At 35.7% G+C, this 24,907-nt stretch overlaps 1 protein-coding gene across 5 annotated transcripts in view; it reads left to right on the top strand.

Annotated features, from left to right (window-relative positions):
- CNTLN (centlein) overlaps positions 1 to 24,907 on the top strand; it is a 291,584-nt gene that overhangs the window by 73,561 nt on the left and 193,116 nt on the right. For all 5 annotated transcript variants that reach the window (XM_044265616.1, XM_044265615.1, XM_044265613.1 and 2 more), the window contains exons 4-5: positions 14,330 to 14,464; positions 15,068 to 15,247. In XM_044265616.1, the coding sequence (XP_044121551.1) occupies positions 14,330 to 14,464; positions 15,068 to 15,247 (315 nt within the window). The remainder of the gene's footprint in view (positions 1 to 14,329; positions 14,465 to 15,067; positions 15,248 to 24,907) is intronic.

The following is a 24,907-nucleotide window of genomic DNA, read 5'->3' as shown; positions in this document are numbered from 1 at the left end:
AAATTATTTGTTTTTTAGGTGCCCTAATTTCTTAGCCTAAATCATGTATATTTTTGTTGAGTGATGGTTATAACTTTCTACAAGGTAGAATATACTAAATGTGTCTACTATCCTGTGATGGTACTGTGGAAAATTTAGAGTTACAATTTTTGCCTTTAATCATTTTTAAATCCCTTTGAGGAGTAGGGTGGGGATAAAAGTAAGGTACAAGTAATCATATTCTCCTACATGATATTACAGATTGTAAGAGGATAGGGAACCTCATGTACCCATTCACATGTGTATCCCTGATGTCCAGTATTTCTGTATTGCTTGGCATATAACAGATTCTCATGAATATTGTTGAATAATATAAGAAAGTGATTCAATTTCATTCTTTTGCATGTAGCTGGCCAGTTTACCCAACACCCATTTGTTGAGGAGAAGACTTTTTCTCATTGTATATTTTGTCGCCTTTATCAAAGATTAACTAACCACATAATTAGGGGATTTTTTCTGGGCTTTTTTTTCTGTTTCTGTGATTGTGTTTATTTTTGGGTCAGTACATTACTGTTTTGATTGTTAAAGCTTTTAAATGTAATTTGAAGTCTGGAATTGTGATACCTCCAGTTTTGTCTTTCTTTTTCAGGTTGGTGTGGCTCTTCAAGGTCTTTTGCAGTTCCATACAAATTTTAGGATTGTGTTTCTAGTTCGGTGAAAAAAAAAACAACAAAAACACACTGTTGGTATTTTGATAAGGATTGCATTAAATGTGTAGATTATTTTGGATAGTATAGACATTTTAACCGTAAGTGTTCTTCCAGTCCATGAGCAAGGAATGTCTTTCCATTCCTTTGTGTTGTCTTTCATCAGTGTTTTATAGTTTTTAGAGTATGAATCTTTCACTTTTTTGGTTAAATTTATTCCTTGGTATCTTATTTATTTATTTATTTTTGTGCAATTATAAATGGGATTGTTTTCTTAATTTCTCTTCCTGCTTCTTCATTCTAAGTGTGTAGAAATGCAGTGTATTTCTGTATATTGAATTTGTATCTTGCAACCTTACTGAATTCATTTATCCATTATCATAGTTTCTTTTTTCTTTTCTTTTCTTTTTTTTGTGTGTTGAGTCTTTTAGATTTTCTGATATAGTATCATGTCATCTGCAAATAGTGAAAGTTTTACCTTTTTCTTACCAAGATGGTTTCCTTTTATTTTTGTTGTCTAATTACTGTGGGTAGGACTTACAGTACTATGTTGAATAAATGTGGCGAGAGCAGAAATCCTTATTTTGTTCCTGATCTTAAAGGAAAAGGTCTTGGTTTTTTACCACTGAGTATGATGTTAGCTGTGAATTTTCATGTGTAGCCTTTATTATGTTGAGGTATGTTTGCCCTAAACCTACTTGTTGAGGGTTTTTAGTCTGAATGGATATTATACCTTGTCAAATGCTTTTTCTACATCTTTTGAGATGTTCATATGGTCTTGATCTTTTCTTTTGTTGATGTGTTGTATTATGTTCATTGATTTGTGAATATTGAACTATCCTTGCATAGCAGGAATAATTTTCACTGATCATGGTGAATATTTTTTTAAATGTATTGTTAGATTTGATTTGCTAATATTTTGTTGAGGATTTTTGCATTTGTTTTCATCAGAGATAGTGACCTATAGTTCTCTTCTTTGTAGTATATATCTGGTTTTTGGTATTGTGGTAATGCTTTTCTCCTGGATGGATTTGGAACCTTTCCTTCTTCTGTTTTTGGAAGAGTTTGAGAAGAATAGATATTAACTCCTCTTTAAATGTTTGGGAGAATTCTCCTTTGAAGCTAGCAGGTCCTAGACTTTGTTGGGAGTTTCCTGATTCAGTCTCCTTGCTGCTAACTGATCTGTTTTCTATTTCTTCCTGATTCAGTTTTGGGTAGTTATATGTTTCTAGGAAACATTTCTTCTAGGTTTTCCAATTTGTTGGCATATAATTCTTCATGGTATTCTTTTAAAATCTTTTGTATTATTGTGATATCAGTTGTCATTTCTCTTCTTTCACTTACAATATTGTTTGTCCTCTCTCTTTTAAAAAAAATTGTTTTATGCATCCAGCTGTTTGTCAATTTTGTTGACCAGCTCCTGGCTTCATTGATCTGTTTTTTAAATTATTTATTATTATTATTATTATTATTTAGTTTCTATTTCATATATTTCTGCTCTAATCATTATTATTTCCTTCCTTCTGCTGGTTTTGGGTTTGGTTTGTTCTTCTTTTTCTTGGTTTTGTAGATTTAAGGTTAGGTTGTGTATTTAAGATTTTTCTTGATTATCTCCTTTGAGATACTTCTTGATGGAGGCCTGCATTCCTATAAACTTCCCTCTTACAACTGCTTTTGCTCCATCCCAAAGATTTTGGACTGTTGTATTTTCATTTTCATTTATCTCTATGTATTCTTTTTATTTCCTTTTTGATTTCTTGGTTGACCCATTCATTGTTTAGTAGCATGTTAATTAACTTTCCTGTATATTGTTCTGTACAGATTTTTTCCCTTAGTGTTGTTTTCTGGTTTCATAGCATTGTGGATGGAAAAGTGCATGCTATCTGTGACTTTGATTTTTTTAATTTTTTGAGACTTGGTTTGCGGCCTAATATGTAATCTATTCTGGAGAGTTTTCTGTGTGTACTTGAAAAGAATGTGTATTCTGCTGTTTTAGCTTGGAGTATTCTGAATATATCTGTTAGATCCATCTGGTTCACTTTCTGTTTCAATGTTCTATCCATCAATGTAAGTGGGGTGTTAAAATCCCCTACTGTTATTGTGTTACTATGGATTACTTCCTTTATGTTTGTTGTTTTTAGCTGCTTTATGTGTTTGGGTGCATCTGTGTTGGGTGCATAAATATTTATAATTGTTATATCTTCTTGTTGGATTGTGCCTTTTTTGATTATGTAGTGTCCTTCGTTGTCTGTTGTTACCATCTTTGTTTTAAAGTCGGTTTTGTCCAGTGTAAGTATTGCTACCCAACTTTCTTTTCAATTCCATTTACGTGATACATGTTTTTCCATCCATTTTCTTCCAATCAGCATGTGCCTTCAGTTCTGAAATGAGTCTCCTGTTGGCAACGTATGGATGGGTCTTGCTTTTTTATACAGTCTATCACCCTATGTCTTTTGACTGGTGCATCTAGTTAATTAACATTCAAAGTAATTATTGACAGATATGTACTTTTGCCATTTTGTTACTCATTTTTATAGTTGTTTTTGTAGTTCTATTCCTTTCTTCTCTTGCTCTCTTATAGTTTTCTGACTTTATTTAATAATATACTTGGATTTCTTTCTCTTTATTTTTTTCACAACTGTTATGGTGTTTGATTTGTGGTTACCATTAAGCTTGTATATACCGTCTTATGCATATAGCCATTTCTGTTACATTGTCACTTATGTTTGAACCATTCTTTTCTTCTCTCCCCTGTCACTTTTTAGGTACATGGTGTCTTACTTTACATCCTTTTATTTTGTGAATTCCTTGACTGAATTTTATAGATATACTAATATTTTTGCTTTTGTGCTTCCTGCTTTTCTTACTCCTGGTAATGGTCTTTTCTTTCCATTCAAAGAATCCCTTTAACATTTCTTGTAGGCTGGTTTAGTGGTGATGAATTCTTTCAACTTTCTTTGTCAGGGAAACTCTTTGTCTCCCCTTTTGAATGATAGTCTTTCTAAGTAGAGTATTATTGGCTGCAGGTTTTTTCTTTTCACCACTTTGAATATATCATACCACTCCCTTCAGGCTTGAAAATTTTCTGCTAAGATCAGCCTTACGGGGTTTCCCTTCTATGTAACTGTTTTCTCTTGCTGCTTTTAAAGTTCTTTCCTTATCTCTGCTTTTTGCCATTTTAATTAATATATGTTGTGGTGTGGATTTCCTTGGGTTGATTTTGTTGGGGCTCTCTATGCCTTGGGGATTTTGATTTCTCTTTCCTTCCCCAGATTTGGGAATTTTTCAGCCATTATTTCTTCAAATAAATTTTCTGTCTCCTTTTTTCTCTCCTATAATGAGAATGTTATTATACTTGATGGAGTCCTTGAATTCCCTATATCTGTTTTCATTGTATTATTATTTTTTCCTCTTGCCTATTCAGCTTCATTGCTCTCCCTTACTCTTTCCTCCAGGTCTCTGATATGTTCATCTTCTTCTCTAGTCTATTTATCCCATGTAGTGTATTTTTAATTTCAGTTACTTTTATTATTTTTAATTTTTTAGGGATAGAGAGACAGCATGTCAGTGATGGGGGAAGGGCAAAGGGAGAGGGAGAATCCTAAGCAGACTCCCTACTGAGCACAGAGCCTGATGTGGGGCTTGATCTTATGACCCTGAGATCATGACCTGAGCCGAAGTCAGGAGTCGGACAATTTAACTGACTGGGCTGCTCAGGTGCCCCTTAATTTCAGTTCGAGTTCTTCATCTCTGTTTGGTTCTTTTTTATGTTTTCTCTTTTTTTCCTAAGTATCTCACTGAAGTTCTCCACTCTTTTCTCAAGCCCAGTTAGTATCTTTATGAACTTACTTTAAAATCTCTATCAGTCATATTACTTTTCTCCATTTCGTTTAGCTCTCTTGTGATTTTGGCTTGTTCTTTCTTCTGGGACATACTTCCCTGTCTCCTCACTTTGTCTAACTCTCTGTGTCTGTTTCTCTGTGGTAGGAAAGTCAGCTGTGTCTCCTGCTCTTGAAAGTAGTGACCTTATGAAGAAGAGGTCCTGTAGTATCTGCAGTGCAATGTCCCCTATTCTCTCCTATGTTTGTTGCATGTGCTTTACTATTGTGGCTGAACTGCTTTTGCCTTTCAATCCAGTTGTTTGCAGTGGTTCTCTTTGCCTGTCATTGCCAGGGTTTGGTCCCTCTGTTAGTGGACCAGACTGGGGCCACCTTGGGCCTGAGTTGAGTCAGACCAGGCATTTGCCAGAGATGTACTGAACTGCAGGGTGCTTTCCCTATATTGTCCCCTGAGAAGCTTTCATTGCTGGGCAGAGCCTGCAGTCAGACCAGATATCTGCCCCAGCCCACTGCTGGGTCCCCAGCTGGACTGGTGTTTTTGGTGATCTTGACCTCTTCTTGGAACAGCAGCCTCTTTGGAGTGATGCTGGCCCCTGTTTGGTCTGCTTGCACACTGCCAGTCTTGAGACACTGGTTTTGATGGTGTATTGGAGTAGTCAGGTCTGTAGGAGAACATGGGAGCACAGTGTTAGCAATGTTTGCATAGGTCAGCTCTGGGAGGGGACCTGGAGCTGCTTTAGAAAACTGCTGCAGGGTTCGAGTGCTTAGGTTCATAGGAGAATGTGGGGGGCAGGGCAAAAGTTCTGGCAAGGTCCAAACCTGTCCACTAGTTAAGGGAATCTATAGCTGCCCAAAACTCCTGCCAAGGTTGGAGGGTGTGGATCCACAGAAGCATAAGGATGGGGGTGTGGGGAGGAAGGGGAGGTATGCTGATAGCCAGCTAGGTGGAGTGTTGGGGCTCTGCTGGTTCTCTGCAGGTTTCTGTCACCAGGTTGGTGGGTGAAAAAAGAAATGGTACCCACTTAGCTCCTTTGTTCCTGGAGAATTGTCCCAAAGAAATCTGTACCTCCAGCACAGGCTCTGAGATTGGCGAGGAAATATTCCTATATATCCAAGGCATTTTTTTTTTTAAAGATTTTATTTATTTATTTGACAGAGAGAGATCACAAGTAGGCAGAGAGAGAGAGAGGAGGAAGCAGGCTCCCTGCTGAGCAGAGAGCCCGATGCGGGACTCGATCCCAGGACCCTGAGATCATGACCTGAGCCGAAGGCAGCGGCTTAACCCACTGAGCCACCCAGGCGCCCCTATCCAAGGCATTTTTAAAATTGCTGCTTCTATTGCTTTATCTCTGCAGGGTTCTTTGTAGTGCTTAGGGTGGGGGACTCAGTTTCCTCTTGCTCTCCAGGCTCTCCCAGAGCCAAGCTGGCTGACTTTCAAAGTTCCCGGTGTTAAGCCCCACTGATTATAAGAACTTGCAAAATTATGCCCCTCTCATTTTCAAAGCCAGATGTTAGGAGGGTTGTCTTTCCTGTGCAGATCCCCTGTGGCCTGGGGCACCTTTGCCCTCTCCACCACTGCAGTGTCCCTCCCTCCTACATACAGTCCCATTGGTCTCGTTAGCTCCTAACCATGTCTCTGTCTTTCCTACCTTCTTCAGTATATGTAGCTGTGGAGAGTCTGTTCTGCCAATCTTCAGGTCATTTTCTGGGTTATTTACTCTGATGTGGGTGTAATCTAGTTGTGAATGTGGAATGAGGTGAGATTAGGATCCTCCTAATCCACCATCTTCCCTGCAAGTGAGTTTTGACTCAATCTATACATCTTTCCTTTTTTAAGATAAGTTTACCTCATCTGCATTTCTTGATATAACATACTTATTTGATCTTTGTTCTCTGACTGTCCTTATACTTATGTTTTTAATGTTTTCTTAGCTTTTTATATTTGTTGTATTTTTCATTTGTGTGTATTTGCGTTTGCATATACATGCATTTTCATGTTGATAGTTGGGGACATTTAGAGTTTGTATTATTTCTTTTAGTGATTAAGTTATTACTTAAATATCATATTTAGCAGTATACTTCTTGCTTCTAACATATTCTGAAAATGTATATAATATCTCTCAACTGTGCACTGTAAAAAGATAAGAAAATTAGTGTATTTTGATTTATTCAGCCTTTGTTTCTCCTGCATTTTAAAGTGAACTCATAGAGAGTAATTGGAGGACTTATTTCTTATTCTTCACATTTTTTTGTTGAGTTTTTTTGTACTGTCAAGATTTATAATGCTTATGTTCCATAACCACCTTATCCATTATTTTTAGTGTAAATTCTGTGGGAAAATAGATCACATTTTATTGGTTTTTCCTGTTGCTGCATAACAAATTATCATAAGCTAGTGAAATATAGTTATTAAGTTGCTGTGGGTCAGGAATCTGGACATAGTTGGGATCTCATATGGTTGTAATCAAGGTTACAGTTGGATTGTGCTCTCATCTGGAGGCTTGAAGTAGGAAAAATCTGCTTCTAAGCTGATTCAGGTTGTTGATGGTATCCATGTCCTTGCAATTTTAAGACTGATGTCCGAAATGGGACCAAAGTCTGTTAGGGTTCTTCAGAGAAGTAGAAGTAATAGATGTGCATACATATGTCTCTTTATCTATCTGTATCTATATGGAGGGGGAAATTGATTTTAAGGCATTGGCCCGTGTAATTGTGGGCTGACAAGTCTGAACTGTGCAAGACTGGCTGACAAGATAGGAACCCAGGGAAGAGTTAATGTAGCAACTCAATCAGAAGGCAGTCCGGGGGTACAATTCCTTCTTTCTCAGAGGCCTATAGCCCTTTCTTTGTGGTCTTTAGTTGACTGGATGAGTCCCAGACACATTATGGAGAGGTAATCTTCTTTACTCAAAGTCCATTGATTTAAATGTTAGTCACATCTGAAAAATATGTTTGCAGTAACATTAGACTCATGTTTCCTCAAAAACTATGAAAAACTGGGTACTGTGTGTACTATGGCCTAGCCAGGTTGACTTAAAATTGACTAAATGGGTAAAATGTTCTGAGGTGAGTAGACCTTTAGTATGAGGTTTTATGTTCATCTGGATAGGGCTTTTACCTTTGGCTATAGCTATATGTGTCAGAGGCTAACCTTTGTTTTGTTGTTCTTTTTTATTTGTGTCTCTCTAGAAATTTCTTAAATATCATCTGAGACGCATGATTCTGCCCATTGTATTCTCTGGTTGTTATATAGAAGCCCTACTGATATGGTGAGGTGTCAGAGGGAAGGGAAGCATTCTATAGTTCCATAATTAGGTCTCAGTCTTTTTTTTTTTTTTTTTTTTAAGATTTTGTTTATTTATTTGACAGACAGAGATCACAAGTAGGCAGAGAGGCAGGCAGAGACAGAGGGGGAAGAATGCTCTCTGCTGAGCAGAGAGCCCGATATGGGGCTCGATCCCAAGACCCTGGGATCATGACCTGAGTCGAAGGCAGAGGCTTTTTTTTAATGGTTTTAAAAACTTTTTTTTTTTAAGTTATTTATTTATTTACTTGACAGAGATCACAAGTAGGCAGAGAGGCGGGGGTAGGGGTGGGGTGGGGAAGCAGGCTCCCCGCTGAGCAGAGAGCCCAGTGCGGGGCTCGATGCCAGGACCCCGAGGTCATGACCTGAGCCAGGGAGTGGCTTAACCTGCTGAGCCACCCAGGCACCCACTATTTTTAATTTATTTATTTGACCGAGAAAGAGAGAGAGAGAGAAAGTACAGCAGAGGGAGGGTCAGGCATAGGAAGAGAGAGAACCACGTTTTCCAGTGAGCAGAGAGCCTGATGTAGGGCTCCGTCCCAGGACTCTGGGATCATGACCTGAGCTGAAGGCAGCCACGTAACTGACTGAGCCACCCAGGTGCCCTACGTCTCAGTCTTTTAGAGAGCTTATGTCCTGACATTGTGACCATAATAAGTACTTCTCAGTACTTATTATCCCCCCCCCCCCCCCCCCCGCGCCTTGGACTGATAGAAAGGGTAGAGGGTGTTGGAGTTAGGTATTTACTTTTAGCTAGGTTGGTTAGGCTCTGGCAAAACTTAGCCAAGATTGGGCTTTTTTGGACTTTGTAACTCTCAAGACTTGCCTACTTTGATCTTCCAGCAATCTGTTAATTACAGATTAGATTTTCCTACCTCTGGAAGTGGTTCCCAAGGAGTTTTCTGCCCTGGTAAATTGTCATTATCTGTCCCTATCTGTCCCTACCTTCTGTTTCTCTAGTTTGGGGAACAATAATTTGCTCTATGACCCCACCCAGTTCTTTGATAGATTTAGGAAGAGTTGTTGATTTTTAGTTAGTTCAGCTTTTTTTCATGTTTGTGAATAGGAAAGATGACTTCCAAGTTCTTACATGCTTGAGTGGAAACTGAAAGTCCCTCTAGTATGTTTTTGTTGTCCCACTGAGCAATATTAAGTAGCTCTTAATTTTTAAGACTTATAGCCTATGGAATAGAATAACACTTAAGAATGACAATTCCTATAGCTTATTTAAATCTTATGTTATCTAGTCAAATTTCTAGAAAGTTAAACACACACATACATGCACTCATGCACATTATTATTTAGCTGGTTGCAGAAAAAACTTTCATAGAAGTACAATCTAATATAACATTTTTACTGATGATAGCATAAAACATTGCCTATAACTTCTTTTGCTAAGACTGCCTTAGCTCTGTCACTGATAGTAATAACATAAATTGGGTAATAGATTCCCCTTCTAGTATTGCATTAGATGATATGACTCCACTCACAGCCTAGTATATTGTATTTAATTAGAACATCTTTGATGTTTTATCCCCCTCACTTTTTTTTTAACCTTGTAAGAAGCTCATAAATGAGTTTTAGTTCTGTTACAGTTACATCTGTTACCCCATCCTTCTTCTCCATTTACCATTGTTTGAGTTGTTGTGGCTTCATAACTTCTCTGTTTTTTACTAAAACTTCCATGCCCCTTTGAAAGTAGGTCATATAAATAATATATTAACATGCTCAAGTATTGCTCAGTAGAGTTTTAGGTCTTATGCTGCTGCCCCTCCTTCCCCTTTTTTCCTGCGTCATAATCTTTGTCATTCTCTTCTTACTCTATAGACTTCTCTTGACCATGATGTGAATTATTCATTTCATGTCTTATCCATAATAAATTATTTGTTCCAGACATACTTTCTCTTGTCACCCTTTATGCTTTATGGTTCCTCTGAGTTCTGTTTGCTATTTTAATATTAACTCATGCCAGACCCTTAAGAATGTACTCTATCCAGAAAAGTTTGTTGAAAACTTTCATAAAGCTATATTTTAAAATGAATTATAGCTGTATATAGCTGTAGTTTCATTATTTAAAGTAGTTCACTAAGAGCATACTTTAATAGGAAAATATTTTGCATTACACAAAATTTTGCAAATCTTTAAAGGTTTAAGTTACTGATTGTCTTTTATTGGTAGTGCATCTTTATTACTTTAATGATTATTCAGTGTAATATCAGATTTATCAAACTAATTACAAGGATATTCATAGTTCGGGTTAGCTAATTACCTACTGTATTATGCTTTTTATTTAAAAATTAAGTCTTTATTTGGACTTGTTGATTACTAAATTCACTCAAATGCTGAAATTCAAATTATTAAATAATTCTCATGAAAGTGCTTGCTATTGGTGCTTAAGTTGTCAATTTCTGTTAAGTTTAGCTGACACGAATGGGCAATCCCTTCTAAAACTTGAATCATTTGGCTCAGTGTTCTTTCCTTCTAGGGTCTAACTGGTTTTTAGAATAGATGAGAATTCTCACATTTTGTCAGTTCTTTTAAAGGAGAGGTCTGTAGATAGTCTGTAAACAATCTTAGTGTTCATGTGATTAAATTTATCATTCTTTGTCCATCTCATTCATAAACATTTGCTTATCTGGTTTGGAAAACACGGAGAGTACATGGTTAGTATGTAATGTGTCCAATGAATAATATGGGCAAGACAGAAATCTCGGAAGGGTAGAAATTACTGTGACAGTCTGAGGAAACCTTCATGGAGAAAGGGAGAGATTGAATCTTGAAGGAGGGTAACACTTAGATGAGAATAGAAAAATGGGCTGTGAATTGTGGATGGGCCACACTTATGCATCTATTCATAAGCTGTTTGATTGATGTCAGGGAGATTTTGATATGCCCTAATAGTTAAAATGGGAAGTAAAAATTAAAACTATATTGAGGTTCCATTTATACTTACTAGATTTTTAAAAAATTACCAAGCCTGAGAGTCAAGTGTTGGTGCAGATGTAGAGCTGTGAGAACTCTTGAAGTGCTTATAGCCTATGACTTAGTGATTTTACCTCCAAATATAATCTTAAGCAGTATTTTTCAAACTTTTATTAATATGACCTCCAAACTGAAAAAAAATACATTCTACCTAATTCCCTAATATACCCACATGTGAAATAAAATATCATATAGTAATTGTCCTTACTTTTATAATAAGGTAAAAATACAACAAAATATGCACCAAATATGAATGTAATCATATTTAAAAAATATAAATGAAAAATTAAGCACTGTAAAAATTTAGGAGATACTTAATATAGTGTATCTGCTTCTTTCATAGTTTTTTTGCTGAGAATTTATGCTAACATTTTGATAGTTTTTATTGTATTCTATTCCACTTTTAAAAAATGCTGATTGTGATGACTAAATGATTTAATGACCCACTACTAGATTGTAATCTGTAGTTTGAAAAATACTGGTTGGGGGAAATTCTTGCTCATCTGTATCAGGAGACATGTTTAAGAGTGTTTATAGCAGCATTGTTTGTATACCCCTTTTCCCAAAATGGGAAGCAGCTGAAGTATACACTAACAAGAGATAGATAAATATATTATAGTATATTTATATTATAGAATAATACTATACACCAAGGTAATTGAACTGTAGCTATACGTATCACTATGGATGAATTTGGGAATACATGTTGAGCAAAAAATAGCAAGCTACAGAATGTATGTAGTATGATTTAATTTATATAAAGTTAAAAAATAAGCTAAACTGTACAGTATATCAAATAGGGATATGTGTGTCTTCAAACTATAAAGAAAGACAAGGCTAAGAACCAAAGTTGTAGGATAGTGCCTTGCCCTGGAGGACATGGAAGTGTTATAAGGATCAGGGGACCTACAGAGGACTTAAAGATAATGGTAAGGTTGTGTTTCTTAATTAGGTGGTTGTGGATTCTAGGGTACTCTTTTTATTCTGTTCTTCATACCTTACATATTTCTCACAGATTATTTTTTGTATGTATTCAGTATTTGATTTTTTTTTTTTTTAAGAGAGAACATGTGTGTCTGAGGAGTGGCAGGTGTGGGGCAGAGGGAGAGGGAGAGAGAGTATCTTAAGCAGACTCTACACCCAGCATTGATACAGGGCTCTATCTCACCACCCTGAGATTGTGACCTGAGCTGAAATCAAGAGTGGGACTGCTGGGCGCCTGGGTGGCTCAGTGGGTTAAAGCCTCTGCTTTTGGCTCAGGTCATGATCCCAGGGTCCTGGGATCGAGGCCTGCATCCGGCTCTCTGCTCAGCAGGGATCCTGTTTCCCTTGCTCTCTCTCTCTGCCTGCCTCTCTGCCTACTTGTGATCTCTGTCAAATAAATAAATAAAGTCTTAAAAAAAAATCTTAAAAAAAAAAAAAGAGTGGGACAGTTAACCAACTGAGCCATCCAGGTGCTCCTCAAATATTTTCAATTAGAACTAAAGTAAAATCAACAATTAACATTATAGCTTAAAAAATTAGAATATAGTAGTTACTCTCACTTTATTCCTGAAACTCATCCTGTTCTGCATCCTATCCTTGAAGCTCCTCCTCAAGTCACTTGGAGCATGTTTAATAAGGAGTAAATATGGGAGTACAAAATATTTAAGAATCAGATGAGCATCACTGACAGATCAGAGATGAAATGAAGGTCAGGTTTTCTGTTGAGCATCCTACTTAGTAACAGAACAGTATGTTATAACTTGATGTGTCTTCTTGTTTGACAGGCCAATGGGACTTTGGGAAACGGTGCTATTAAAAATGACCTGGAGGCTTTCAAAACCCTTATAAGTGTGTAATGGATGCTTAATACATATTAGTTGAAAAAATGAACAAAAGTTAGGTTGACAAAAGTTGAAGAAGTTTAGAAAGAGATAATATCAGGATACGGATTTCAGTTTTGGCAGATTAGTTTCAAGTTCCAGCAGATAATCCAAGTGGAGGTATTATATTGAAAGCTGGAAATGTGACATTGCTGACTGGGAGAGCATCACAGCTGAATTAGTATTAGTAAGACTTAGACAGAGATGAGATCAAAAACCTAGAAGGGGGGGCGCCTGGGTGGCTCAGTGGGTTAAAGCCTCTGCCTTCAGCTCAGGTCATGATCCCGGGGTCCTGGGATCGAGCCCCACATCGGGCTCTCTGCTCAGCAGGAAGCCTGCTTTCCTTCCTCTCTCTCCGCCTGCCTCTCTACCTACTTGTGATCTCTATCTGTGAAATAAATTTGAAACAAACAAACAAACAAAAAACAACCAAGAAGGGGTAAATTTTCTGAGAGAAGAGGGAAACTAAGAAATGAGTCATGGATATGTCTTGTAATTAGGTCTTATTTAGGTATTCCTGCAGGTAAAAAGAGCAGTCAGTTAAAAACTATGGCAGTTTTAATATTGTGAATATGTTTTTCTACACAGCAAGTTATCTTTGGTACCAAAACAAACTTGTCATTTTCCAATCTTGAAAATTACGTGTGCCTTCACAAAATCATAATTTTTTTTTCCAATTTATTTATTTTCAGAAAAACATTATTCATTATTTTTTCACCACACCCAGTGCTCCATGCAATCTGTGCCCTCTATAATACCCACCACCTGGTACCCCAACCTTCCACCCCCCCCGCCACTTCAAACCCCTCAGATTGTTTTTCAGTGTCCATAGTCTCTCATGGTTCACCTCCCCTTCCAATTTACCCAAATTCCCTTCTCCTCTCTAACGCCCCTTGTCCTCCATGCTATTTGTTATGCTCCACAAATAAGTGAAACCATATGATAATTGACTCTCTCTGCTTGACTTATTTCACTCAGCATAATCTCTTCCAGTCCCGTCCATGTTGCTACAAAAGTTGGGTATTCATCCTTTCTGATGGAGGCATAATACTCCATAGATAATTGTTTATCTATGGATAAATAATTATCCATAGAATATGGATTTTCTTCCAAATGATACTCAAATAAGAGGGTAATTCTTATCTTTAGGTATATATACATTTTCTTTGGAATGTTTTATAAAATTTTGTTTTTCTTCTATTTTGCACCTGAATCCCAAAAGTTTGCTTTCTGAATGTGGCTTAAAATATTTGGCATCTCTGCCTTCAGCTCAGGTCATGATCCCAGGGTTCTGGGATCGAGTCCCACATCGGGCTCTCTGCTCAGCAGGGAGCCTGCTTCCTCCTCTTTCTCTCTCTTCCTGCCTCTCTGCCTACTTGTGATCTCTGTCTATCAAATAAATAAATTAAAAAAAAATTTGGCATCCAGTTTTTATGTGTTCTTCATCTTAAACTAATAAACAGATACCACCCTTGCCTGTTTACTTGAAAATTGATGGGCATGTTACCAGAAATGAGAACTTTGATAGTAGACATTATTATGAAAACTAGTTAATCCTAATATTATTGATCAAAATGTGAAACTTTTTAAAATAAAGTATTTTTTTCTTAGAAATACCAGTTTACCAATGATTGTGATTTTTTTTTTCCATAGAGAGAAACAGGACTACAAATAGAAATAAATGACCTTGTAAAACGGAAGATTGCAGTTGATGAAGAAAATGCTTTCTTGAGGAAAGATTTCAGTGACTTGCAGAAGAAATTTAAAGATAAAAGTCAAGAAGTTAAGGTGTGTTGGCTTGTGCATAGTTTTACAGTATTATTGCTTTGAAATCCTACTTTAAGCTTTGTCAGCCTTTGTGGCACAGAAAGTGACAAGCTTGGAGGAAAAATTGCCTTAGGCCCTGCTGTACCACACAGTTTTCTCACATGCAGAAACTGAGAAAGATGCTTTAAAGATAAGACTCCAAGCTTTATAACTTTCAGATAAATAGTTAATGATGGAAATGGAGCTAAGAAAGTAGGAGTGTGAATATGTGGCTTCTTGTAATTAGATTCTGATGGGACTGGCATTATTAATTGATAAAACCCAGGTCTGGGAGGATATGTCTGTGTGGGTCTCAAAAATAGCTGGGGACAGCATCAAAGGCAGCTTGATCAATTAATGGGCTCTTTGCAAATGTGTACTCATCAAAGCTGTCATCCAGTGAAAAAATATGACCCATCCACCTGCATGAAAAGAGGCCAATAAAAGTATACAGGTGACCTTGGCCATCAAATATAGAAGAAGCTGCTGTGAGGGTAAAACTGCACAGTTTATATTTGCTGATTAGTTCTCACCTTTTTTTTTTCCTTTGTTTTGTTTATCGGCCCTTGTGGTACTGTTCTACAGGACACTAAGGAGTGTGTACAGAATAAGGAAGAGCAAAGCAGACTGGTTATAAAAAATCTGGAGGAGGAGAATGAGAAATTAAGTACCCGCTGTGCTGACCTGCTAAATGACCTGGAGAAACTGAGGAAGCAAGAAGCACATTGGAGAAAAGAAAAACATAGCATTGATGCAAAAATAAAGGTATGCAGTGAGAGTGGAGAGCATGAGAATGATGCTGTTATTTCAGATCCAACTTCTTATAGGAAGTTTATTACATGTGATTTTCTTTAAATAACAAGTTATATATTCAAATCCACCAGTGGGGACCAGCATTAATTTATATTCCTTCACTTAAGACCCACAGCTTTTTAAAAATTGATGTTGCAAAGCAGGAAACTGACTTCAAATAGTTATCTAAAATGTAATCATTAAAAAATAAAGGCTGTAGCATCTTGAAATGAAACATGTTTTGAAAAAACATATTTAGAATCACGAGGTTTGACTTTTCTCAGTTAGAGCTTAAATTTGTAAGTATAGCTAGAATTCATTACAGTAGAGTTTTAAGAATGTATTCTCCAGGTCTTTTGAAAAATAAAATGGGAAAAAAGCATGAAGCAATTGAGAAATACTCATGTGTGTTTTGAAGATGGTGCTTTTCTTTGGCTTAAGATGGCCTTATTCATAGTAAGATTTTATTTTCATAGAAGATGAAAGGTACAGTCAATCTTTGTAATATGTCCATCAGTATTTTTCAAAATAATAATTTTTTGGTGGCTTTCTCTTTGTCTTGAGAATATTTTTGTTAATTTTTTTCCATTGAATTTTAGGTTTCTCTTTTACCATAGATTTTGTTGAAAAGCCCAGAAACAAATTTTTATGCTAGTAAATACGATAGTGCCTCTATGTATGCACACATAAAAAGAATATGTAACATAAGTACACACACACACACGTGTGTGTGTGTATATATATCTATCTATTAAAATACACTAAGTATGGATATACTAAGATGTGTGTGTGTCTGTGATCATTTTAAAGGTGAAGGGAATGTGTATTTCTGAGTGTGTGAATCAGTTCATTGCACATATTTAAGAAAATACATGAAATCTTTTAGTGTATTGGGACTCCTGGGTGGCTTAGTTGGTTAAGCGGCTGCCTTCGGATCAGGTCATGATCACAGCGTCCTAGGATCAAGTCCCACATCGGGCTCCTTGCTCAGTGGGGAGTCTGCTTCTCTCTCTGCCTCTGCCTGCCACTCAGCCTGCTTGTGCCTACTCTCTCTCTCTGACAAATAAATAAATAAATAAAATCTTAAAAAAAAATCTTTTAGTGTATCATCAGAGAACAATTGAGCCATTGAGAGAAATGAATTCTGGTGCATTTGTTTTCTCAACTTTTATGTCAGTTTCTGCTTCCCTGCAATCTCTAAGCTGTTTGGTAGTATGATAAGGGTGAGTGGTACTTCCTTATGTTAATTCATAGCCACATGAGTGTTTGGTGATACTTTGAATACCATTGATGACTATTTGCCACTTAAATAGTATATATATATATATATATTGCTGTGGTTTTTAGTTCTGGGACTTTTTCCTTTAATTGGGAAGTGTGTCTTATGAATTTGTAGACATTATTTATTCTGGGTAGTAATACTTTTTTGCTGTTTGTACTGCAAGTACTTTCTGTTCCATGAATCTCAAGTAAGGTAAATTGGACTTTGAAAAGTTTGTGGATCTAGAAAGAGTATGTTTTATTATTCTCTGATGTTTTTGCATTGGCAATCTTATTTGCTAAAGTTTTCCCTATTCCAAAGTCTGTAATGTACTTAGAGTTTATTTTGGGGTCTGTTGTTTCACACCATTTATTCAATAGTTTATTGATTTGTGATGTAATCTCTCACATCTCAAAGCGTTCCTCTGTGTTTAGGTTTGTTTCTGGACATCTTATTGTTTTCATGGTTTTAGGTATTGTAGTTTTGTAATTTGACCCATTATTTGGTAGGAAGTCTGCTTTTTTTTTTGTCAAGTTGTGAACCTTGTATGTGCTTCTTCACTATCTTGTAGTATTTAAGAACTGTTTTGTTACTGGGGCACCTGGGTGGCTCAGTTAGTTGAGTTCTTGGTTTGGGCTCAGGTCATGATCTCTGGGTTGTGAGATTGAGTCCTGCATGGGATTCTGCTCAGCAAGGAGTCTGCTAGAGATTCTCTCTCTCCCCCTCTCCTTCTGCTCCTCCCCTGACATGTAGGAACGTTCTCTCTCTCTGTCTCAAATAAATAAATAAATCTTAAACTTGATCTTAGCCTAAAGGCTGAGAAACGACTCAAATAATTAAATCTTAATGAACAGGAATGATTTTATTAGTTTTACTGAAAAGTTCTATTAGAAAGTAGATTGGAACCACACTTAGTTTATGAATTAATCTTGGGAGAATTTTGACCCTACTGTTCATATATGTGGAATAAGATTTTGTACCTTTTTTTTTTTTAAAGATTATTTATTTGACAGACAGAGATCACAAGTAGGCAGAGAGGCAGGTAGAGAGAGAGAGGAGGAAGCAGGCTCTCTGCTGAGCAGAGAGCCCAATGCGGGGCTCGATCCTAGGACCCCGGGATCATGACCTGAGCTGAAGGCAGAGGCTTAACCCACTGAGCCACTCCGGTGCCCCGATTTTATACCTTTCTTAAAATGGCATTGTCCACTGTTAACTAGATTTAGTCCTAGCTACTAATATTATTGTAAAAAGATTGTATAATGGTAAATAATATTTTAAATTATATTTTAATTATTCTGGAAGGCAGGGTTGATACTGATTTATCTTAACCTTCTTTTGAATAATTTTTCTAATTATCTTATTAGTGCTAAAAATTTGTATATTTTCTTGATTTTTCTAAGTTATTAAGAAAACTTTGCATCTTTCTTTCCTTCTTAAAGTATTAGTTAGCATATAATTCACATGTAATCCTTTTAAAATTCACAGTCGAGTGCAATCGTTTTTAGCTTATGCAGAGTTGTACAGTTATTACCACAATTACTTTTAGAATATTTTTATCATTTCGAAAAGAAACCCTGTAACCTTTAGCAATCACGCTGCATTTACCCCTTCACCCTGGATCCCTTGATAACCAGTAATCTGCTTTCTTTTTTGTAGATTTGTCCATTCTAAACATTTCATATAAATAATATCATAGTATATGGTCTTCTGTGACTGACTTCTTCTACTTAGAATAATGTTTGCCGTGTTTATCCATGTTGTAGCATGTATCTGTACCACATTCCTTCTTATTGTTGAATAATATTCCATTACATCGCTATCCTACATTTTATTTATCACCAGTAGATGAACATTTGTGTCTTCAGTAATGTTGCTGTGAGCACTTGTGTACAAGATCTCATGTATACATACCTGTATTTTTATTTCTCTTAGATACATACTAAAGATTGAGATTATTGGTTCATATGGTAACTGGTTTTAAGCTTTTGAGGAACTGTCAGTTTTGGAAAGCAGCTGCACCACTTTACATTGTGAACAGCAGTCTGTGAGGGTTCTGATTTCTTTTTGTTCTCATCAACACTTGTTATTGTCTGCCTTTTGGATTTGTTTTTGTGGATGTGAAGTGGTTTCTCATTGTGGGTTTGATTTGCATTTCCCTGATGGCTAGTGATGTTGAGCCTCTTTTCAGATGCTATTGGCTGTTTGTCTATTTTTGAAGAAATGCGTATTTCATTCCCTTTACTTATATTTCTGGATACAAGTCTCTTCAGCTATAGAGTTTGAAACTATTTTCTTCAATTTTTGGAGTGGTTTTTACTTTATTAATGGTGTTTTTGAAGCATAAAAGTTTTAAATTTTGATATTTAATTTATCTACATTTTCTTTTGTTACCCCTGATTTTGGTGTCATATCTGAGAAACCATTGCCTCATCAAAGATCAAGAAGATGGAAACCTATGTTTTCTTCTAGGAGTTTTATAGTTTTATATCTTACATTTAATTCTTTGATCCATTTTGAGTTAATTTTTTAATATGGTGTTTGACAAGAATCCAACTTCATTCTTTTGCACGTGTTATTCAGTTGTTCAAACGCCATTTGTTGAAACAGACTATTGTTTCCCCCACTGCTACTGTGTTTATTGAATATCAGTGGACTGTAAATATAAGGGTTTATTCTGGATCTCTATTCTGTCCATTTGATTTATGCATTTATCCTCATGTCTGTGCCACACAGTTTATTGTTATAGATTTATAATAGATTTTGAAATGGGATTGTGTGTCATCCAGATTTTTTATTCTTTTTTCAAAATTGGCTATTTTGGATCTCTTGCATTTCCATATGAATTTTAGAATCATCTTTTCTGTTTCTTACAAAAAAAGCAAGTTGTGTTTATTTTGATAGAGATCGCATCAAATCAGAAGATCAATTTGGCAAATACCACTATTTTAGCAATATTATAACATCTCCATCAACATGGTGTGTTTCATTTTTTTAGGTCTACTTTAATTTCTTTCAGTAATGTTTTGTGGTTTTCAGAGTATGATGCACTTCTTTACAGAAAAGTATTTGCATTTCTTTGAGTTTGTATTATTTCTTTTTTCTTTAATGGAATTCATTTTTTTAATTAAAATTGAATGAGCTAACATATAGTACATCATTAGTTTCAGATGTAGTGTTCAATAATTTATCAGTTGTATAAAACCCAGTGCCCAGGTACATAATATTCCTAAATATTTAATTTTATGCTATTCTAAATGGAGTTCTTTATTTCCTTTTTGGGTTGTTCATTCCTAATTTTTAATTTTTATATAGTGATCTTATACCTGCAACGTTGTTCAATAAGGTTGATTCTTTAGGACTTTCTATGTGTAAGATCATGTCATCTACAGATAGAGATAATTTACTTTTTCTTTTCCAATATGGATGTGTTTTGTTTCATTTTGTTCCCCATTACCCTGGCTAGACTCTCTAGTAGACAACTGAATAGAAAAAAAGAGTAGACGTCTGTGTCTTGTTCCTGATCTCATGGGGAAAGAATCTGCTCTTTCATCCTTAAGTATGATATTTGCTCTATCAGATTGAGGAAGCTTCCCTCTATCCCTAGTATTTGATTGTTGTTGTTTTTATCATGAAGGGGTTTTAGATTTTGGCAAATGCTTTTTTTTTTTTTTTAACATCTCTTGAAATGATTTTTTTTTTTTTTTGTCTTTTATTCTGTGGGTATGGTGTATTATGTTACTTGATTTGGGATGTTAAACCAACTTTATGTTGCTGGGATATTTTTGTCTTTATCTGGCTTTGGTGCCAAGATAAACCTGGCCTTATAGAATGAATTAGAAAATGTTTCCTCCTCTCATATTTTTGGGAAGAGTTCAAGAAGAATTGGTATTAATTCTTTTAAAATGTTCGGTGGAGGGATGTCTGGGCAGCTTAGGTGTTTAAGCATCCAACTCTTGGTTTTGGCATGAGTCCTGATCCTCGGGTTGTGAGATTGAGCCCTGTGCTGGGCTCTGCATTTAGTGGGGAGTCTACTTCTCTCCCTCTCCCTCTGCCCCCCTGTGCTCTCTCTCTCTTTCTCTCAGATACATAAAAAATTAAAAAAAATTCTACCAAAAATGTTTGGTAGAATTCACCAGTGAAGCAATCTGGTACTAGAATTTTTTATGTTGGGTAGTTTTGATAACTGATTAAACCTCTTCAGTTATTATAGATCTGTTGAGATTTATATTTGTTCTTGAGTTTAGGTGATTTGTGTGTTTCTAAGAATATGTCAGTTTTGTCTTGGTCATCTAATTTATTGTTGTAAAATTGCTTAGAGTATTCTCTAATAATCCTTTTTATTTCTATATAGTTTGTAGTGGTAACTTCACTTTGAGTTTTGATTTTAGTTATTTACCTTCTTTCTCTTTTTTCTTTGTCATTCTAACTAAAGGTTTGTTCATTTTGTTGCTATTTTCAGAGTCACCCTTTGCTTTAACTGATTCTTTATTGTTTTGGTGTTACCTTTAAAAAATTTTTTTCACACTAATCTTTATTATTTCTTCTTTTCTGTTTGGTTTCACTTTGATATTTCTTCTCTGTTTCTTCAAGGGGTAAAATTAGATTATTAAGTTGAGATATGTTTTCTTTTTTAACATTGGCATTTATAGCTCTAAAATTTTCTCTGAATACTGCCTTTGCTGCAGGCTGTATTAATATTTTTGTTTTGCTTTCATTCATTTCTGAATATTTTCTGCCTCTCTTGTGATTTCTTCTTTGACCTATGGATTGTTTCTGAGTATATTATTTAATTTCCACATATTAACACATATTAAGTTTTTAAAATTTTTCTTCTGTTATTGAGTTTTGGCTGTAATCCACTATGATTAGAAAAGATGTTTTGTATAATGATAATGTTTTAAAATTAAGAATTGTTTTTTGGGGACGCCTGGGTGGCGCAGTTGGTTGGACGACTGCCTCCGGCTCAGGGCGTGATCCTGGAGTCCCGGGATCGAGTCCCACATCAGGCTCCCAGCTCCATGGGGAGTCTGCTTCGCTCTCTGACCTTCTCCTCGCTCATTCTCTCTCTCACTGTCTCTCTCTCTCAAATAAATAAAATCAAATCTTTAAAAAAAAAAAAACAAACAACAACAACAACAAAACTTACTTGCTAAAAAAAAAAAAAGGGGCGCCTGGGTGGCTCAGTGGGTCAAGCCGCTGCCTTCGGCTCAGGTCATGATCTCAGAGTCCTGGGATCGAGCCCCGCATCGGGCTCTCTGCTCAGCCTGTTTCTCTGCCTGTTTCTCTGCCTGCTTGTAATCTCTGTCTGTCACATAAATAAATAAAAAATCTTTAAAAAAAAAAAAAAGAATTGTTTTTTGGCCTAACATGGTCAGTTATGGAGGATTATCCATGTGTACTTGAGAAAAATGTATATTCTGCTCTTTTGGAGTAGTGTGTTCCATAAACATTTGTTAGGGTTACTTAGTTTATAGTGTTTTTTAGGCCCTCTTCATCCTTGTTGACCTTCTAAGTGTTCTAGTCATTATTTAAAGTGGAGTATTGAATTCTCCAACTACTACTGTAGAGATCTATTTTTCCTTTCAATTCTGTAATTGCTTCCTTTATAATTTAAGGGCTCTGTTGTTTGGTTTATAGTTACATCTTCTTGAAAAATTGATTCTGTAATCAATATATACATCCTATATATCCCTTTGATTTTTTTAACTGTTTTTGACATAAAGTATATTTTGTCTAATATATTTATATCTATTCCAGTTCTGTTTATTATTTTCATGGTTGTCTTTTCCCATTCTTTCATTTTCATTCTGTTTATGTCTTTTGGTCTAAGTGAATCTTTAAAAAAAATTTAACTCTAGTATAATTAATATACAGTATTATACTAGTTTGAGAGGTACAATATAGTGATTCAGCAATTCTATACATTACTTGGTGCTCCTCATGATAAGTCTACCCTTAATGCCCTTCATCTATTTCACCCATTGCTCCTTTGGTAACTATCAGTTTGTTGTCTGTATTTAAGTGTCTGGATATTTTTGTCTCTTTTTTCTTTGTTCATTTGTTTGCTTCTTCAGTTCCACATATAAGTGAAATTATATGGTATTTATCTTTTTCTGACTGACTTATTTAAAGTGAGTGTTTTAATCAATATTTTGTTGTATAATGTTTTCTTTATTTTGTCAATATCTGCCTTTTGATTAGAGAGTTAAATCCATGTATATACAAAGTAATTACTAGTTAGGATTGACTAACTTCTGACATTTTATTATTTATTTGCTGTTGTCTGGTAGGTGTTTTTCTCCCTTATATCCTCAGTTACTGTCTTCCTTTGTATTTAGTTGATTTGTTATAGTGGCACATTTTGATTCCCTTCTTATTTTTTTGGTGTGTCTATTCTCTTGATGTATTTTCTTTGTGGTTATCATGGGTTTACATTTATCATCATGAACTTAAAATAATATAATTTGAATTGATGCCATCTTATACAATAGCAATACTAAAACTCATCTATATTGCTCTTTCCCTCCACTTTACATTATTGTTGCCACAAGTTGCATCATTATAAATTCTGTGCCCTGTAACACAGATCTATAATTTTGTTGGGGTTTTCTTTGAAATATGGTAAATGAAAAGTAGAGTTGCAAACCAAATATTACATAATAATACTGGCTTATGGATTTATCTTTATCTTTACTGGGGTCTTTATTTCTTCATATGGCTTTGAGTTACAATCTTGCTTCCTTTCAACTCAGTCTGAAGGACTCCCATTAGCATTTCTTGTAGGGCAGATCTATTAATGAACTCCTTCACTTTTTGTGTCTTCCTTTGTTTACCTCTGAATTTCTTACTTTCTAAATTTTGAAGGACAGTTTTGCTGAGTATGTTGATACTTCTTTACTTTCAGGTCTTTATATATGTTATCTCATTGCCTTCTAGCATCCATGGTTTCTGATGAGAAATTAGTTATTAATCTCATTAAGGATCTCTTCTATGTGACAAGGCACTCTTACTTTCAAGATTCTTTTTGCAGGGGCTTAATTTCAAAAGGCTGATTATAATTTGTAAGTCTCTCTGTTGATTGTTCTTGGGAGTTTGTTGGGCCTTTGGATTTGTAGATATATATCTTCCGTCAAAATTGGGAATGTCATGGCCATTATTTCTTCAGATATTATTTCTGCTTCCTCTTCTGTCTCTTCTCTTTCTGGGATGCCCATAATGTATATGTTGGTCTAGTTAATGGTGTCCCAAGTTTTCAGATAGGTTCTGTTCACTTCATGTTCTTTTTGGTGTTTCAATAATCTTACACATTTCTTCTTCTAGCTTGCTGATTCTTTCTTTTGCCTGCTCTGCATCTGTTAGATGCTTTGGAGAATCATCCATTTTATTGTACTTTTTTAGTTCCAGAATTGTTTGATTCCTTTTACTGATTTCTTCCTTTTTAATTGATATTCCTTTGGTTTATACATTGTTTTCCTTTAAGCTTTTTTCATGTTTTTCTTCAGCTCTCTAAGGATATTTAGGATAGTTATTTTAAAGTGTGTGCGCTATAAATCTGATATCGGGGGTTCCTCAGGAATGTTTTCTGTTAATTTGTATGTTCCTTTGGTTAAGCCATACTTTTATGTTTTATTTGTTTTTTGTTTTATTTTATTTTTGTATGCCTTGTGATATTTTATTGTTGTTGAAAGTTGGGTATTTGAGTATAACTTTGGAAGTCAGATTCTACCCCTTTCTGAAGTCTTGCTGCTTTTTTGATTGTTTGAAGGCTGTGGTAGTCTGTTTAGATATCTCCCAATCTATATTTGTAAGAGTTTAAGGTCACTTGTGGAAGGTCACTGAGGTTTCTATTCTTTAGCTTTTGTTCACCCCCCATTGTGTTGTAGTTTTCCTTGAATGGCAGGAGCCAAAACAAAACACAAAGAAGCAAAAACAACAACAGCAAAACACACATCCACAGACACAAAACAAATCCCTCTCCCAGTCTTTGTATTGTCTCTGTGCTAAGACTTCTTCAGTACTTCTCCATATTTGCAGTGAGCTCAGAGCTCAGCCAAGGGTAAAACTTTGGGTCTTCTTTTCTCTTTTCTGAGCATGCATCTTTCTCTGAGCCTCTGTGTGGCTTTCTAAACTCTCCCAAATCAATGGGTATTTTTTTTTTTTAATTTATTTATTTGACAGAGAGAGATCACAAGTAGGCAGAGAGGCAGGCAGAGAGAGAGAGGAGGAAGCAGGCCCCCTGCTGAGCAGAGAGCCCGATGCGGGACTCGATCCCAGGACCCTGAGATCATGACCCGAGCCGAAGGCAGCGGCTCAACCCACTGAGCCACCCAGGCGCAATGGGTATTTTTGAATGTCCTAATGTCCCCAAGAAT

This window comes from Neovison vison, chromosome 9 (genome assembly GCF_020171115.1).
Source record: "Neovison vison isolate M4711 chromosome 9, ASM_NN_V1, whole genome shotgun sequence".
Taxonomy (NCBI): Eukaryota; Metazoa; Chordata; class Mammalia; order Carnivora; family Mustelidae; genus Neogale; species Neogale vison.
The sequence above is the reverse complement of the archived record's forward strand: the minus strand, read 5'-3'. Positions and strand labels throughout refer to the sequence as shown.